Here is a 17,090-nt window from a genome sequence, read left to right on the forward strand (position 1 = left end):
TGAGAGACATCTGCAGGAGGAAGGATGCTCATTTCTGCCCTTTGAGAGTGAACTGGCACATTCACTGCTCTGTGAGGCCACCGCTGCCCTGTAAAATAAAATTTGCATACAGCTGATGTCCTGCCCCCGGGGGTGAAAGGAGTAGGCTGAAGGGCTTCTTTGGGTTTTTAGGAGACGGGCCCCGCAGGCTGCATTTCTCCACTCCCTCATTGTCCTCCTTCTGTGAACTCCATATGTCCCTCTAGCGGCAGGTGTTGCGGTGTGACCTCTGACCCGACATGCAACTTTGGCGGGTGAGGGTGAAGTTGCATTGTTAACAGAGAGTCTCATAGTCTAGACTGTTTAGCCGCAGCATAAGAGAACACAATGAGACGTCTGATTAATTTTGATTCTATATTGGAAATTATTCTCACTTGTACAGACAAAAATACTCGTCTTATACCAAACACTTTTAAATAGACTGTCATTATCATAATAGAAAATTTGAATTCAAGTGTTTTGTTTGCTAGAGTCGTATTAAACATGTCAAAAATGTCAATTCAGTTGCAATTAGACAAGCTTTGACAGGTCGAACAATTCATTTATCAGAAAGATCCTCAGCTACATTTTCCTTCTCTGAGCTGGAAGCTGGCATTGGACATCCAAACAGTCACATGAGGAAAGACGACATTAACATCCCCGAAGGTTAGAAACAAACAAAATAACTGTACACGAAAGTCATTAAATAATGCTCTATTTATTTAGTTTTAAAATAGTTTTTTTGTTCTACAGACATATTTTCAAGGAAGTCAAGGACCTGCTGAAGCAACAAAATAAACAACCCTTTTTTGTTAATTTAAAATACTGAGCGTAAAACAAAAACAAAAAACAACAGAAGAGCGAGGCTAAATTACTGGTAATGAGGGTAATATCAGACTTGAGGTTAAAATATGTGACCAAACATGCAATGTGCAACCACAGTTGGGCATCACTGCCATTTATTTTCTATACCAAACCTCTAAAGACATGAGCAACGTCTCACTAACATCTCATAATAATCCTATAAGGAACAAGAGCAACATGGGTTTCGCAAGCAGAAGTGGTCTGTAAAAGAATAAACACTACAGTATTAGCTGCATATAGTGGAAAAACAAAGCAACTGGCCAATGGAACAAAATAACAAACTGTATCTTGAATAAATTGCACCGACTTCAAAGTTAAAATAACAAACTAAATTTAACCTGAATAAACTAGAGGCAATTTTCAAATTGGCAAAATGACAAAGTGAAAACATATTCCATTTAGACTTTGGTTTAGTTGCTTAGAATGAGGATTGTCCCTTTTCTGGTGACCAGCGAACGTTAAAATAATGACTATAGTTCTCAAGCATCACTTATAAGAATGTAGATGTGCAATAAAACAAAATCAAGTGTTAAAACAGTGTATGAAGTTGGATTGTTGATTAAAAAAAAATTCGAATTAATCAGCATGGCTGCAGTACTGCATGGAGAGAAAAATAAGACCACAGGGAAAAGAGAGCAAGCAGGCCCTGAGCATCAGGGTAAGAACAGTTCATACACAAAAATGTCTCTTCTATAAACGCCCGACACACGTGGGCACAAACTCAACACCACCTCTACTGTTTTTTTTATACGTGTGCTATATTCACATCTATTATTAAAATATTTATTGTTGAGATAGCAAAAAAATCCACTGCTTTATAGTAGGTAAAAGAATAAGCTTTATACCATTCTAAAAAGAAAAATAGTGCACATTTCAAGGCATTCAGGCCATCTTGCTTTGCAGTATTCCATGGAAGATACATTTTCCTCAGTTGTTATAAAGGGGTCCCCAGAGGTTTAAGGGTGTTTGCATTCACTCAGAGTGTGCATGCAAACATTGAAGTGCATCCAGTCAGCCCTGCAGTCATACAATCACTGAGAACTAAACGTCGCTCTGCAGCAGAGACGTGGCATCATACGTAAAAATCTATCTCGGACCAGGAGATACAGACGTTCTATTGCCAAACACAGACCATTGCCACATATTGTACTGCTGCAGTGGAAATGAGTCCTACCTTGTAGTGTGTCTGTGACAAATGTGCTTGTGTTGTGTTTCCCCACAGAGTATGACCAGTGGTTTGATTTGTTATCACGAAGAAGGAAAAGTGAATTCTAACAGTAACGCAAATGAAAACTGTGAATTTAAAGCAAGAAACATTGAGTAATGTCATTATTAGCTTTTTGGTGGAGGGTTCACATTAGATGAGAAAATCTTCATAACTGCCCAGTCCATTAAAAATGAAGCTACAGCTAGCAGCGAGTTATCTTAGCTTAGCATAGACCTGTGAACCTGTGATGGTTGCTACCTATGGACGCAGCCGAGCTGTTCCCTGTGTTTCCAGTTTTAAGCTAAGCTAACCAGCTAGTGGCTGTATATTTCACAAAAAGATATTTATTAAACTTATTTAAATTCTTGGCAAGAAAATGAATGGAAATACTAATTTCCCAAAATGTCCAACCACTTCTTCAACACAAAGCAAAACCTAAACACTACTGGACAGATCATCAGAGTGCAGGCTGTGCGATGCTGGGCACTGTATAATAAAGCAAAGACATCAATGCAGATCTAAATATGAAACCAGTGGTGAGACTTTTGAAAACAAAAATGTACAACAGTGAGTGTACAAGCTGCCATTTTGTCTTGACCGCAGGTGACTGCAGATAAAAATGCAGAATCCAGTCTGAAAAATACGCTGTTCAAGCGTCTGTTGGGAAACGGGTCAACGGCAGCATCGTGATACCGACCCGCTTTCAAGCAGCAAGTTGAAAATTTCTCTGTACAGCCTGCAAGCACACAACACAAAATGACTAGCTGATCCGTTATAAAGGGGTAACTGAGGTATCAAATGAAGGGAGGATATTGCTATCATTAACAAATATATCACTCTTAACGTATGTTTCCACCTGCACTGAAAAAGCTGTGCCATTATATTAGAGCTAATTTCATAGATGACGAGCCAGGGCCGGGGAATTAGGTCAGCAGAATGGCTTTGATACAAATGATTGTTCAACATTAAGTTAAAAAACAAACAAACAGTGCTCTGGAGCTGATAGAGTTCACAAGCGGTTACAGGCGAGGCTGCAACTCTAGGAAGGATTTCAGCCGTAACATGGAGGCGAGGTGAGACGGGTGAGGATCGGGAGTGAGAGGAGGAAACAAGGAGTCTTCAGTGTACAAGTCGTCTAAAGAAGGTATTTGTGTCCGGTGTCCTCGTCGAGCGTGAGGTCCACCACTTCAGGAGGGGACACCCAGTTAGGCTGAGGGGAAACAGTAGTCCAGAGCTGGGGTTGATTTGTGCTGTTTAACTGCTCCACTGAACTCTCCTTCCAGGAGGACAGACTCTTAATCACACCTCCACACGGGTGGGCGCATCTGGAGTGATAAAAATGAATTACTTTTATAAACTGGCAGGGAAATATTTTCATGCAGGCGACAGCTTGATCTTTTAATATTCCCCTTCAATATTTCACTTTCTCAAGATCTCAAGATTTTTCCCAATGTAAGTGGCCCTAATACTCTGTTGTAATATTTAGTGTATAAAATGATAACATTACTTTTCCCCCTTCAAGTCTTTACCTTGGTTTCTCTTGTACGCCGACTATTTCCACCTCGCTGTCAGAGGAAGCAATGTTAATCTGGCTCTTGCGTTGAGAACTCTTGTGCGACAGCCCTGCCTCCACGTGGCCTGAAACAAACAAAGAGGAACAGTCACACATTGTGGGGCGGGTTGGCAGCAGTAGGGAGCTTCAGGCCCTGCTGACACATGAAGACTGCAGCTGCTTTGACAGACCAGGATGAATCTGACACTTGTGTTTTGCGACACTGACCGGATAGCATGGACTGACTGACAAACAGAAAATTGTGGACATTACATTCATGTTTCGCAAATGCCAGCTAGACCGGCATTAAAAGGTCAATTCTTTTGGTCTTTGAATAGTCCCAAAATGCAAGCCATCAGTGTGGGATGCAGAGTGGCACGTTCAATGACGTCTTGTTGACATTAATAAGAAAGGTTCCCCACTTCTGCGTGACACCTATGCCTCTAAAAGTCCTGTCTTCACTGAGAGGAGTGGAAAGGATCAGTTGAGATATACTGGGTTTGTAACTGACCTGAGATTGAGCTCAGAGCTCTTACACACCCAGAGTAAGCTGCCATATCCTGGCCTCTGTGTGTTTTTAGCTCATGCTTTATCACCGTAGGCCGGTCTGTCTCCACACTCATACTCTCCTGGTTAGAATCAGTGTCTGAAATATCATAGTGACCCACTACTGGAGGCCCGTCTGCGGGAAACAAAGAGAACACTTCATTATTCAAATCGTCCCCGGGACTAGTGGGACTCTGGATCGGACACTAAACGTCCATAGTCCTGCTAACTGCAGCATCGGATGGGTTTGTAAACAAGAAAACAGCCTGTTTTACCAGATGCTAAGGTAAACCAGTAGAAAGAGCACTCGATGGGCTGCAAAACACAATCGATTACATCTATGACAATTTCGTCAAGCCATGTGATTGAGGCTTTTATAAGAGTGGATGTGTTTGCGGTGCATCATTAACCCCTTTGCAGCAGCGTAGTCTTTTCTCTCCATTTATTGCTTTTAAAAGGAACAGCCATTCACATGAAACAACACCAGAATACAGTCATTACAAAACACTTTCCACATAAATCTTACTCGGCGAGAGACACGTTGTGGGATAACAAAAGCCGACGAACAGAATAAAGAAGAACTGTGGAAGAGCAGGAACACAAATCTTTGTTCTACCCTGTCATAGGAGTCCCTGGGAGACACACACACACAGCTACCCAGACACATGTGTGTGTGTGTGTGTGAGAGAGAGAGGCTATGAGAACGCTGCCTATGAATAGCTGATTGGTAGCAGGGTTACCAGAGAAACCGAGCACATGGTAAAAGGTCATGTATTAAGGATAGAAAAAGGACTAATGTAAACAATGGACTGTCCTTAGCGTTGTTTATAATGCACACAGCTTGTGATGTATGCACGAGGCTCTCGTTACCGTGTTGATTTAAAGGTTATTTCAGTTTGAATAAATGCGAGACGGCAGTTGTTGGATCCATTTAAACGCAAAATGGCAAAAGTATGAAACAAAAAACACCAATATCCACACCATTTGAAACAAAACCATTCGGCCAAGAGAAAACAACTAAGTAGATAAAAATGTTCTGTCAGTAACCGTTTTATCAGCATAAGCAAAGTTGCACACATGCTGCTGACGAAAACTAATTTGGCCTTGCACATTCTGTATACTAATATAGTCACATGCAAACAGGTGGGGATGCTGTAGGGTCTGTAAAATTGACAGTCAAGGGGCTACATATACACACATACAGAAAACACTGTAACATCCTAACTATAAATATGATTAGGCCAAAGAGTCCATCAATGTCTGTGATGCTTCGATAGTGTTAGCTGTGTTAAGAACGCTATGGTCGTCAGTGAAAGTAGTTTGAGACGACTACTGAGAAGGAGTAACTCCGCCTCAAAGACCACAGGATCTGAACCGGAGAAGGCCACTTAATCACCCAGATCTTTTTTTTTTTTTTGTAAAACCAGTAAACATTGCCATGCACCACACTGCAGCTGTAGTACTGCTGTGTATCTGTAAGTTTGATGCCTGGGCTTTTAGTTTTTAGTTTACAGTCCAGCTTCGGAACACGAGGTGCCTTGTGGAGACACAGGCCAAGCTGGCAGACCAGTGCAAATTAAAACAAAAAAATGAACTTGGCAAATATAATGCGTGAAAACTTGAGGCTCTTGTCATTGCAGCTAACAGCTACAACAAAAGGAATCCCATTCCTTGTCTGATGCCCATAAACTACACATAGGCTACTAAAAATAGCTGGGAATCATTCCTCCCTCACTAGTTTCCTGTTACTGCACACAGGCAGCGATAGCAGCAAATGTAACAGAAAGGCAAATATAAAAAATGTAAACACGTCTAATCTAATTACATAATCTTAGAAAGCAAGAAATTGTGTGAGTAAGTATATTGCATTTATATTTATAGGCATATCTATGTGTAAATGTTTTGATGTTAATAAAGCTATGCCACCAAAGTAAAGGGTGTGATTAGATTTCTAAATTCCTGAAACATTTATGAGCAAAGTGCTTACATAATTCAGGAAAAGGATGCTAATGTAGGGTGCTGAACCTGATTTCTAAAGAAATTGTACTATGAAGCTTAATCAATCTTTCAGAATGACAAGGCACATGCTATTAAGCAGCAGCACCCTAACTTGCACTGTCATGATGGCCGCCCCGGTGCTGTAATGCACAGTCCTGTATGGATGACGTATTCAGCTACTGTGTGTGTTTATGTGTGTACAGCTTTTAAACTAAAATCAAACAAGCTATACAATAAGCAATACAGTAAGAGCCCTGACTCGACAGTTCGTCGAGATTTGCCCCTTGTCCATGTCACCGATGCTGCAGAAATCAAACAGGTGAGTTGAAGGATTGAATGAAAGTCAAATCTCACAGTGATTCAGTGCCAGCAGACACACTCGGGCCTCAGGTCTGCAAAGTCATCTTCAAATAAGCAGCTCCAGCCGCTGATGATCATATATCTGTTGTTCGGTGACCTTGCATCATTTACCCATTGCCATGCTTTCTGTATGAACTAATTCTACACTTGGTAAGATCGTAGTGTGAAACTGAAAAGAGTGAAGAGGTGAAATCTAAATATTCAAGAGACCTGGGTCTGGAACAACTAGATTTCCATTCTGAGTGACCACTTCGGGTATGATGTTGTTGTTGTTTATAGGGGTGGGGGGGAGACTGTTGTCTCGCGCCGACATGTAGGCCGCCATAGTCTCTGCAGACTCAGATGATGGCAAAAAGGAACTGGGAGGGGACGGGCGTGCCCTCTGGGAGTGATGCTGCGGCCCCTCGTGGGCGTCACTTGAGCGTTTGGACGAGTCCGCGTCTGAGTCGAGGTGTGCAAGCTTTTCCATCCAGATGCGGAAGCGCTCCTCGGTCTGACGCTGCATCACGGCAAAGCGCGTCATGGCCTCCTCCAGCACGCTGCCGATGCCGTTCCTGTCCCACGAGCTGCTGTCCAGCAGCCCATGAATCTGGGCGCCCACTCTGGATCTCTCCGATGCACGTCTGAAGCCAGCTTTAAAGACATTGAGGCCAAGCCATAAGAAAATACAGTAGCACTTTCATGCTTCGGAGGTGGACTTTTGTATTAAAAAGAGAAAATGACAGTTTGGTTTTGGTTACGTGCAGATCGACTCTTTCATGCTGATGGACTACATCATGCAGTTGTAGCACTCAAATCTGTGTGCGGGATGTAAAAATGGTTGAAAACGTTTTATGTACAACGGATGCCTACAGTAAGGAACTGGATGTCTCAGCAGACATATTCAGGGACTGCGGTTTGAAAAGTGTGTTAACTGATGAGACTTTGAGGCAAACACACCCACTTAAGATAAATTAATTACAAAGACTATTATGTCAAAAACAAGTGACCTAAATAATAATTCATTAAACAAACCGCCAACACTTCAATCCTGAATTTAAAGTAACAGAAAAGCTGACAACCTGAACGAACCCAACAGGTTATGTTGTAAGGAACACAGGAAAAGATCAGCCTGAAGTTTGCATAGTGACTTCTTCCACAACAGCAGCAATCATTAACCAAGCAGCAGTTACTTACAGAGAACTCACGTCCACAAGTGTCAGGAAACATTAGATTAACTGAGGGAACAAACACAGGACTGATGTGCAGGCAGACAATACTGTCAGCGTTTAATCCTATTACACACTTCTGTGACTGAGTTCAGTTTGCAGAACATCCATTTACTCTAACAGCTGTTTATGCATTAATATGTTAGAGTCGCTGACAAAAGGGCTATACGAATTCTCAAAGGTGCTATGGAACTCTAAATAAAGAGCCACCTGTTTACAAAAAGCTTTGTCGCCCCCTGTGAAGGCAGAGCGGAGTGTACGACAGACCTGAGGAATAGTTTAAAGCCACAGGCAGAGAGAGTGGGAGAAGCACAATAATACTAAATGCCAAGCAGTCTTGAGGTGACACAGACACTCACTGAACCTCTCTTAATAGAAACAATTATTAAAATCTTTTTAAATGGTCTATACACATGCTCTTAAAATGGCTGAGGTCTAAACTTTCTGGTATGAGGTAACATTTCTAAAGCAAATAGAGTCTGAACAGTCGCTGCAGAGTCTTGCAACTCTGACCAACACAGTGAAATCATTCACCAGCGTCTATTGACAGCAAAGGCTGCGGATAAAAATGGCTCACTTGTTGAATCACAGAACCCACAGTACAGATTCGAGTAACACAGCTCTGTATTTATTATTCTATGGAGTTGAAAAAATGACCACTAGTTTACCAAAGCATGCCAACGATAAGACAAAGTTCCAATCTAAACAGATGTTGTACTACTACAAGTGACTGGGCATGGGCCCTTCTAGGGTGAATGAAGACAGATGAGTGAGAAAATAAGAAAAAAGACAATAAAACAAACAGACAAAGCATTGCTAATACTGATCTGATATCATGAAGTATGAACTATATGTGATTAGTCAGTTTGATTTGGGGTGCCTGAATTTTTTTTGTTACGGCCTGTATTTGACTCTGATGGCAAATTATCTGTGATTGTTATACAGGGTTAGTCTGTGTGTCTTTTTTCATTACCATGTGAGAGTGTTTTACACAAGATATCTAAGTGACTGCTGCTACTGCTACTGCTATTCTAGACAATGATACTGTGATAATGTATTGTGTGTTGTGAACACTGGATGTTACCTGGAATATCTGTCTTGATTGTCTTGCTACCTCCTGAAGTGTCATCATCCTCATCGTCAGAGGTGCTGGTGCTGGAGTCACACGTAAGCTCGCTGTCACTCGTACTGCTGTCCTGCAGCAGGTTATACTTCTTCCGTGCTGCCGCTTCTCGTTTTTGCCTTAGCAAACGCATGCGCTCTTTGTGTTTCTGGCTCCGATGACCTTTCACTTTCCCTAGTTTGCCGTTGGTTTGTTTTTCCTGTCCTCCTGCTGCTACCACATTGGACTGGCAACGATTCTTCTTTGCGGCCATGGCATTGGGAGGCATCTCGCTCTCGGAACGTGACCGCCGAGACTTCCTCCCCCCAGCCGTCGTGGCAGATGCTTGCTTTCTTCCTGCATGCCCAGAATCGTTTACAGCTTCCATGTTGCCCTCTTCATCTCCGCCTGCAGGAGGAGCAGCACCTTCTTCCCCTGAGGAGAGTGTATCTGAGTCAGCAAGGTGGCCGCTGGATGAGGGGGAGAGCATGCAGGGGTTTGAGGAGTCACTCTCATAGATATGATGGGAAACGGGCTTGTCGCTTTCTGTAGAGGCGTTCTGGGACTCCGGGGAGTCTCTGCGGAGCTCTTTCATCAGGCATGGCATGGAGAGGAGGCTCTGCTCACCCTCCGTATTCAAGGGGCTGTCTCCCTCTTTTTCCCCTGGTGGTGAGCTTGTACTGGTGGTGGTCTCCGTTTTCAGATGTTCGTCCTGGTCTTCCTGAACAGAAGCCGTGGCTGATTGTGCTTCATCAAGGCACTCTGAGGGGCACTCAGCATCCACAAATTCCTCTGCCTTCTCTGTATCAGCCATCTTCATCCTAGTTGAGCCCAGAGCCCAAAGGTCCGACAAACATGGACCAATGTGCCTGGATAGGAGCTCACCTGCTGGAAGAAGAAAACAATTCACAGTGAAAATCAGTGCAACTGGATACATGTCAGGAAATGAAGGATAACTTACTGCATATTGTATTACAAGTCAGACTTTCAGTAAAGAATTGTTAGTCACACTGGACTGTCACCGTGGCTGTCTGAATTTGAACAACTACTTCAAACATGCGTGGGATAAACCGCTGTGAACTAAAGGTCAAATATAAGATCTTTACCATTGCTTTGAATGTCTAATTTTTGCTATAGTTAAAGGGCAGTATTTACTATTGCATTGTTAAAATTATTAACTCATACATGTTCACATTCTCATCAGCATAAACAATAAAAAACCACAGAAATTAATATTTGGATCTAAATGACAAGATCTCCAATTCAACTATGTTGGCATCTGTGCACCGGTTTTCTTCGCCATTCAAATTCGTACATAACCACTGACTTTCACCATATTTGTACATTTTGTACTAAGTTGACATGTTGCAAAACTGTTGACTTTTCCTAAGCAGAACCAACAAATACACACTTTAAATATGAGGTTACAATCTGGCCAGAAATTACCATTCATCGATGAAGCTAGTCATTGACATTAGCTCATAGAAGACTAGGTTTTGCTCTTACTTTAAATTTCAATCTATTTTACGTCTCACTCAGTTAGAAAATGTTTTCACTAACATCTGTTAAACCTCCTCAATCACATCAAACTACGTGTGTGTATACTGAGATGCATTTTAGTGCCTGGATGAATGTCTTTAGTTACTTGTGTCTGCGGCTAGCTGAGGCTATCACAGGCTCTGTTCTCCTACTTTTAGCTGCGTAGGGAAGCTAACCTCGGCCATAACCTTACACTCGCCAACTTGGCGAGGAGAAGACAAGTCATGGAAAAATATTCGGGTTGCGGGACAGCTGCCTTACCGGGTCCTATAAATGGAAGCGGCATCTATCCAGCCCGAGGTGTAACAGGCAGGATAATGTCAGCGGCTAACGTTATCCGAAGCAACTTAGCATTTGACATCGGCTGCGCTAGTTGAAACTTACCGCGATGTTACTTCTAATCTTCTTCTCCCCGCGTCAGACTTTTCCACATCTTTGGTAATTTGTGGCCTCTTGGATTTTCGCTGCATAAACGCCCCCGTGCAAAATGCGCTTCACTTCGGGGGAACTTGGAAGAATTTGAAGGTGTTTTGGCGCAGTGCGCTCGCAGCTTTGCGAGCCCTGTTAGCGGCTAGCTGTGTGTTTATTTTAAAATGTCTCCATCGGCCGTTCACAAAGATACATGCGCCACTTCCGGCCTGCTGCTCGGGGCCGAGCGCCTCCTACGGTCAGAGAATAATACTACAGACCGTGAAAATACTGCAGCACCAGTTTTGGTAAAACTTTGTTCGTCACACAAAATCCACAGGGATGGTCATTCAATGCGGTGGTAAATTTTTATCAGGGATCAGAAAACAAAATACCAAAACAGAAATGACAGCTGAAGACAAGCAGACTTATGTTAAGGGCTTTACTTATATATCAGAAATGTCTCCATTCATTTATAAAGACAGCCAATATAACACTTTTGAATGGATTTTATGCATCAGAGATAGAAATTCCACACCGGAGACAATTTCCTGGATAAGAGGTTTGTTTTGTTGATTTTTAATGTCAAGATACAAAATGCACTGATGCTTTATAAAAGAGAATGCTCTGACCCAAAGGTAATTTTGGAAGAAATTTATCGATTTGATTATAAATAATTCCATTCAATAATTTAGATGATGATCACTACCATTCCTTATAAAACAGAATACATGTGATTTTGAGGTTATTAAGATAGTTGGTACTGTGAGGTTCTATCTTGGATTTTCCTGACAGGTTACTTTCAGCCACTGTCTTCTATTTCAACTTAACATGTCAACAAACTATTTATTATTTTTAGGGCTGCCATCAACAGCTAAATTTCACTATCAATTTTCAATATAATGTCAAAAAGTATCGTTGGGGGGGAAATAATCACTTATTTTCAGAGCCTTTTAATACAATATTTTGAATTTAAGTGCAAGAGCCGAAAACGTATTCATTTATATTATATGTAAAATGGAAAATAAGATAAAAATAAGTAGAGGTGCTTTATTTTTAGAAGTACTTCCGGGTCACTGTGACCTTTCTTTGGATCTACTTCCGTGTCCGCCATCCTTCTCTCTCGGCTCCGGGGGCAGTTCAGACTTCAGGACTCAGCCATGTTGTCAGTTCGCGTCGCAGCGGCTCTCGCCCGCGCTTTACCTCGACGGGCTGGATTTGTAAGCACCTCTAACTTCTTTATTCTTACATTTATGTTGACTTCATCCAGAAAAACGTCGCATTTATCTCCATTTAGCGTCATGGCGGTGCGGTGTCTTTGCACCGGAGGGCACCGGGCCCTTCAACACAGTGTTCAAGTTAGTAGATGACGGGCAGCAGCAGCAACAAACCTCCTTACAGACAATGAAGAGCATCGTAAATAGAAACTAGACGTTAAAATGAATGTCTAGTCCTTGTATTGATCCTGTGAGACATTGTCAGTGAGTATGACGAGGCCGAAGTACAGTAGTGAAGGTCAGGTTGAGCTCCGATCCGATGCCAGCTTCCACTGCTAATGCCTTTCACAGGCTAAATCTTGGCAACTACATGTTTAACTTTAAGTAAGTTTTATAGACACTGTTAGCTAATATAGGTTTTATTTTCTACAAGTAATCTACAATTCAATGTATTTGGAAGCTGCTCACCTCTACTCAATCAATGCGTACCACTGTTCTGAAGTTGCGGAGTAATGAATTATTGAAAGGTAATAACAAAATTTATAAATCTACCTTATTTCAAACGCTGATTTTGTTACATACTGTATAAACTAGAATGGCACTCAATAGAGTGCATATCCTCTCCAAGGCCCACCAGTCTCCTTGAATTCAATCAAGCTGCTCCACATTTCTCTTACTGATAGTTATAAGTCTCCTAAATATGCCAGATTGTTTTCATCAATATCTCTATAATTTTTTTTAACGAAATTAACAAAAATGTCAATGTCAAAACGTCCTATCCTGCAATGTTAAAGAAAGTAGTAGGAGGGGGGGGGGGGGGGGGGGTACGCCATAACATAATTGAATGGGTTCTTCTCTGAGCCAATATAAAATGCAAATTAAAACATACCATCCTTGGTAGAGGTAATGAAGCGAAGTATTGTTTGTTCTGGCCGCCATCTTTAGTTGTTTAAATGTATGCAACTTTAACAGCTTTAACTGTTTTTTCATATTTCATACCTGTATGAAAAATACAAAATAGTATCAGTTTTTCCTAATTTATTAGTTGACCCATTCAGTTGAATTTATTTTGTTGCAATACGATGTACCTAATTAATTGTACGTGTAGGAGTTGGATTCAGTTAGCTTAAAAATGTTGAAGTTATTTTGACTTAATAAAATCTTTTCCTTTACTTCTGCCCATTGGCACACAGGTATCCAAGAACGTCGCTGCAGCATGTGTAGGCGCCAAGAGTCTACACACTACCCGCCCATGGCTGCAGAAAACAGGTACAAGAATAGTTTAATTACCTTGTTTAAAATGAATTTCATTTGATGATATATTAGCCATCAAGCTTTCTAAATATCAAGGGTAAGACTAATCTGTATCATGTGGAGTTTTCAAAGATAATGCTGAACATTCCTTATAGGCACTGCCGAGGTCTCATCCATTCTTGAGGAGAAGATACTGGGAGCTGACACCAGTTGTGATTTGGAAGAGACTGGTCGCGTGCTGTCCATCGGTGATGGTATTGCCAGAGTGTACGGTCTTAGGAATGTCCAGGCTGAGGAGATGGTGGAGTTCTCCTCTGGGCTCAAGGTAACATTGGTGTTATTCTTAGATACTGACCACTGTATAGAATGGGCGGCTGCAGCTTCAATGTTTGGAAATATTTGATTCAAAAGCACCTGATTATATTCCCTTAACCTCTTTTTGTTCATGAAGTTTAAATAAACAGTACATGGCCACTGCAATTTGTTTAAATATACCTCACATAAGTATGTCACTTATTCATCAAACTCTGTACATTTTGAGAATCAAATACAACCAACATGTTATCAGTACTTTAGCCATGTTAATGCAGGGGAGATTGATAACAACTGTTGTTTCCTCTGTTCCTCAGGGCATGTCTCTGAACTTGGAGCCAGACAACGTTGGTGTTGTGGTGTTCGGTAACGACAAACTGATCAAGGAGGGCGACGTTGTCAAGAGAACAGGCGCTATTGTAGACGTGCCCGTTGGTGTAGAGCTCCTGGGCCGTGTGGTCGATGCTCTGGGAAACGCCATCGATGGAAAGGTAACGACAGAATTCATTGTCAAGATGGGTCGTCTTTCGGTGTTCCTCACGTTCTAAAATTTCGAGTAATTATATTGGCATTCGGTAGACACACCCATTGCAGTTTGGCTATAAAATGTCAGAATTAGATGACAACCTCTGATTACTCTTTTCTAAAGACCACATTTCAAATTTCAGTTTGAGAAACAAAGACAAATTATAAATTCTCACATTTGTTGATGACAGTTTACTTTTTAGTTTATCACCTTGTCGGGTAACTATTGATTTAAATTCTAAAGAGAAGGGAATTTTTGCCATATATTAGAAACTATTTGATCCCATTAAAACGCTGTCTCTTTTTTTTCTTCACAGGGCCCCCTCGGCTCTAATGAACGTAGGCGTGTAGGTCTGAAGGCCCCTGGTATCATCCCCCGTATCTCTGTGAGGGAGCCCATGCAGACTGGCATCAAAGCCGTGGACAGTCTGGTGCCCATCGGTCGTGGACAGCGTGAACTCATCATTGGAGACAGGCAGACTGGGTATGACGATTTTTGCTCAGTGAATAATGCAGCAATCTGAAAAACATAATAAAACATAACTTATTTCTTTCCACATCAAGAACCTACCTTTTTAAAGGAAATGCTGCATGACATTTAATGTGACTCATAGCAGTTTAGCATCATTCAGGGTTGCAGGGCAAGAATCAAGACAAGATTCTTGATGCACTTATAGACGTAATGCCTTGAAATGGAGATTATAATAGGTTTTTCAAGACAAAAGGCAAACATGGAGGAAATAGGAAATAAAGGCCTCTCTCTATGATAAGCCTGGCTCTTTTTGTCCCCGATATAAATGAAAGCCCATGAAACTGTTAGAGAATTTATACTGAGCGTTTCGGCCCCCTAAAACACACAATTAAAAAGCACCTTTGTACAACATGGATGTGTTTGTTCGGCGTCTCCACAGTGCTTAGTCTCTTAATCTGTGCTGCAGCAAAACCGCCATCGCCATCGACACAATCATCAACCAGAAACGTTTCAACGATGGAACTGATGAGAAGAAGAAGCTGTATTGCATCTACGTCGCTATTGGCCAGAAGAGATCCACAGTGGCTCAGCTGGTGAAGAGGCTCACAGACGCCAAGGCCATGGAGTACACCATCGTGGTGTCTGCCACCGCCTCCGATGCCGCCCCACTGCAGTACCTTGCTCCCTACTCCGGCTGCTCCATGGGAGAGTACTTCAGGGACAACGGCAAGCACGCCCTGATCATCTATGACGATCTGTCCAAGCAGGTGATTGTTTGAAGTTTTTTTTTTTGCAATAAAATCTTTTATGAAGGTTTAGGTTAGAGCTAAACTCAACCTTGTGCTATCTTCCTGCAGGCCGTCGCCTACCGTCAGATGTCTCTGCTGCTCCGTCGTCCCCCCGGTCGTGAGGCCTACCCAGGAGATGTCTTCTATCTGCATTCCCGTCTGCTGGAGAGAGCCGCCAAGATGAATGACAACTTCGGCGGCGGCTCCCTCACAGCCCTCCCTGTTATCGAGACACAGGCTGGCGACGTGTCAGCCTACATTCCAACCAATGTCATCTCCATCACAGACGGACAGGTGAGCGTGTGATTCGTTGTCACACTTCATCACAAGAAAAAGCTTGAGCGGGTATTTAAACCATGTTTCTTCTCTCAGATCTTCTTGGAGACTGAGCTGTTCTATAAGGGTATCCGCCCAGCCATCAACGTCGGTCTGTCTGTGTCTCGTGTCGGGTCTGCTGCCCAGACCAAGGCCATGAAGCAGGTCAGACTCACTCGCACTCCCTCATCTCCCAGCTGAGATCAGTTGGTCTCTTTGATTCTGACTTGTTGATTCTGTCCGTCGTCAGGTGGCCGGCACCATGAAGCTGGAGCTTGCCCAGTACCGTGAGGTGGCCGCCTTCGCTCAGTTTGGTTCTGACTTGGACGCTGCCACTCAGCAGCTTCTGAGCCGTGGTGTTCGTCTGACAGAGCTCCTGAAACAGGGGCAGTACTGTGAGTATTCGCTGTTCTTTTCAGGGCTGAAGATGAAGAATGTATACAGCCTAGAGTTGTCTTTAACTGTGTCGGTTTACCTTTTGTTTTTCAGGTCCCATGGCTATTGAAGAACAGGTCACGGTCATTTATGCTGGTGTGAGAGGATACCTGGACAAAATGGAGCCAAGCAAGATCACCAGGTTCGAGAGTACGTTCCTGCAGCACGTTCTGAGCCAGCACAAAGACCTGCTGGCAGCTATTAGGTAAGTTAAAGACCTTTTTGAAGGGAAAGTATGTGTGTGATTTTTGCATTTTTGTAACTAATCTCTTCTTCGTTGCAGGACTGATGGCATGATCTCTGAGGCATCTGATGCCAAGCTCAAGCAGGTTGTCCTGACCTTCCTCTCCAGCTTTGAGTAAAGTGATGCTTTAATGGTCTGGTTGTTTTCATGTTTGCATAGTGCTGTCAGTAATGGTTTCTATGAACTTGAACTATGAAAAAAAAAAAAAAATGGCACTTGATCTTAAATGTACAGATATCTCCTAACAGAGAATAAAGTATTCCAACTAATTGACTTTATCGCCTCTTAATGATGGGTTGACTGTTTTTGGGTTACATATCTCCACACCACAATTTGTAAGTCTCACTGATCATAAAATAAAACAGTAAAGACACTGAACATAGCTGGGATACAGTGCACAGCTCCGTCTCTGAACTATGTTTCTTTTGAACAGAACAAATAAAAAGCAGATGATGATGCACTGGTATTTTACCGGCTGTCTTCCCCGGCAAACTTAAATACCAACACTGAAAACTTCCCACGCGTCTTTTAAAAGCCAGCATGTTGACGCAGCACACTAGAACACTATTTTCATTATAAAATCCAAAGCTGCATAATTAACCAGTTTAAAACATGACAGTAAGTCTCATTTCTTGAAACTTCACAAATGACACCTTCTGCCATTAAGTGGTGAATAATATTATCTCTAATTATCACAGTTAAGCACAACCCCGCTGTAGATTCTCA

The 17,090-nt window shown here is 42.2% G+C and overlaps 2 protein-coding genes across 5 annotated transcripts; one reads left to right on the forward strand and one right to left on the reverse strand.

Annotated features, from left to right (window-relative positions):
* Positions 1-717: 717 nt before the first annotated feature.
* Positions 718-11,030, reverse strand: ark2n (arkadia (rnf111) N-terminal like PKA signaling regulator 2n). 4 transcript variants are annotated; one of them, XM_053410851.1, is made up of 5 exons: positions 10,779-11,030; positions 8,838-9,740; positions 4,153-4,323; positions 3,619-3,727; positions 718-3,414 (listed from the first exon to the last, which is right to left on the reverse strand). In XM_053410851.1, the coding sequence occupies exons 2-5, from the start codon at positions 9,673-9,675 to the stop codon at positions 3,225-3,227; spliced, it is 1,308 nt and encodes a 435-aa protein (XP_053266826.1). In that variant the 5' UTR covers positions 9,676-9,740; positions 10,779-11,030; the 3' UTR covers positions 718-3,224. The 4 variants fall into 4 exon arrangements, with proteins under 4 accessions (XP_053266826.1, XP_053266823.1, XP_053266828.1 ...); XM_053410848.1 differs by having other exon boundaries at positions 8,838-9,743; positions 10,779-11,028; XM_053410853.1 differs by lacking the exon at positions 4,153-4,323 and having other exon boundaries at positions 8,838-9,743; positions 10,779-11,028.
* Positions 11,031-11,890: 860 nt separating this feature from the next.
* atp5fa1 (ATP synthase F1 subunit alpha) lies at positions 11,891-16,637 on the forward strand. The gene is made up of 11 exons (XM_053410875.1): positions 11,891-12,022; positions 13,213-13,288; positions 13,429-13,598; positions 13,903-14,076; positions 14,428-14,594; positions 15,049-15,349; positions 15,440-15,664; positions 15,743-15,850; positions 15,936-16,080; positions 16,175-16,325; positions 16,404-16,637. The coding sequence occupies exons 1-11, from the start codon at positions 11,963-11,965 to the stop codon at positions 16,480-16,482; spliced, it is 1,656 nt and encodes a 551-aa protein (XP_053266850.1). The 5' UTR covers positions 11,891-11,962; the 3' UTR covers positions 16,483-16,637.
* The last annotated feature ends 453 nt before the right edge of the window (positions 16,638-17,090 follow it).

This window comes from Pleuronectes platessa, chromosome 19 (genome assembly GCF_947347685.1).
Source record: "Pleuronectes platessa chromosome 19, fPlePla1.1, whole genome shotgun sequence".
Taxonomy (NCBI): Eukaryota; Metazoa; Chordata; class Actinopteri; order Pleuronectiformes; family Pleuronectidae; genus Pleuronectes; species Pleuronectes platessa.

Excerpts from the sequence above, each read along its gene's own strand:
- atp5fa1 (XM_053410875.1), top strand. The coding sequence starts at position 11,963 with ATGTTGTCAGTTCGCGTCGCAGCGGCTCTCGCCCGCGCTTTACCTCGA. Across the intron at positions 13,599-13,902 it reads AGTTCTCCTCTGGGCTCAAG|GGCATGTCTCTGAACTTGGA; the intron begins GTAACATTGGTG and ends TCTGTTCCTCAG. Across the intron at positions 15,665-15,742 it reads TCTCCATCACAGACGGACAG|ATCTTCTTGGAGACTGAGCT; the intron begins GTGAGCGTGTGA and ends TTCTTCTCTCAG.
- ark2n (XM_053410851.1), bottom strand. The coding sequence starts at position 9,675 with ATGAAGATGGCTGATACAGAGAAGGCAGAGGAATTTGTGGATGCTGAG. Across the intron at positions 3,728-4,152 it reads AGCTCTGAGCTCAATCTCAG|GCCACGTGGAGGCAGGGCTG; the intron begins GTCAGTTACAAA and ends TGTTTGTTTCAG. Across the intron at positions 3,415-3,618 it reads GGCGTACAAGAGAAACCAAG|ATGCGCCCACCCGTGTGGAG; the intron begins GTAAAGACTTGA and ends TTATCACTCCAG.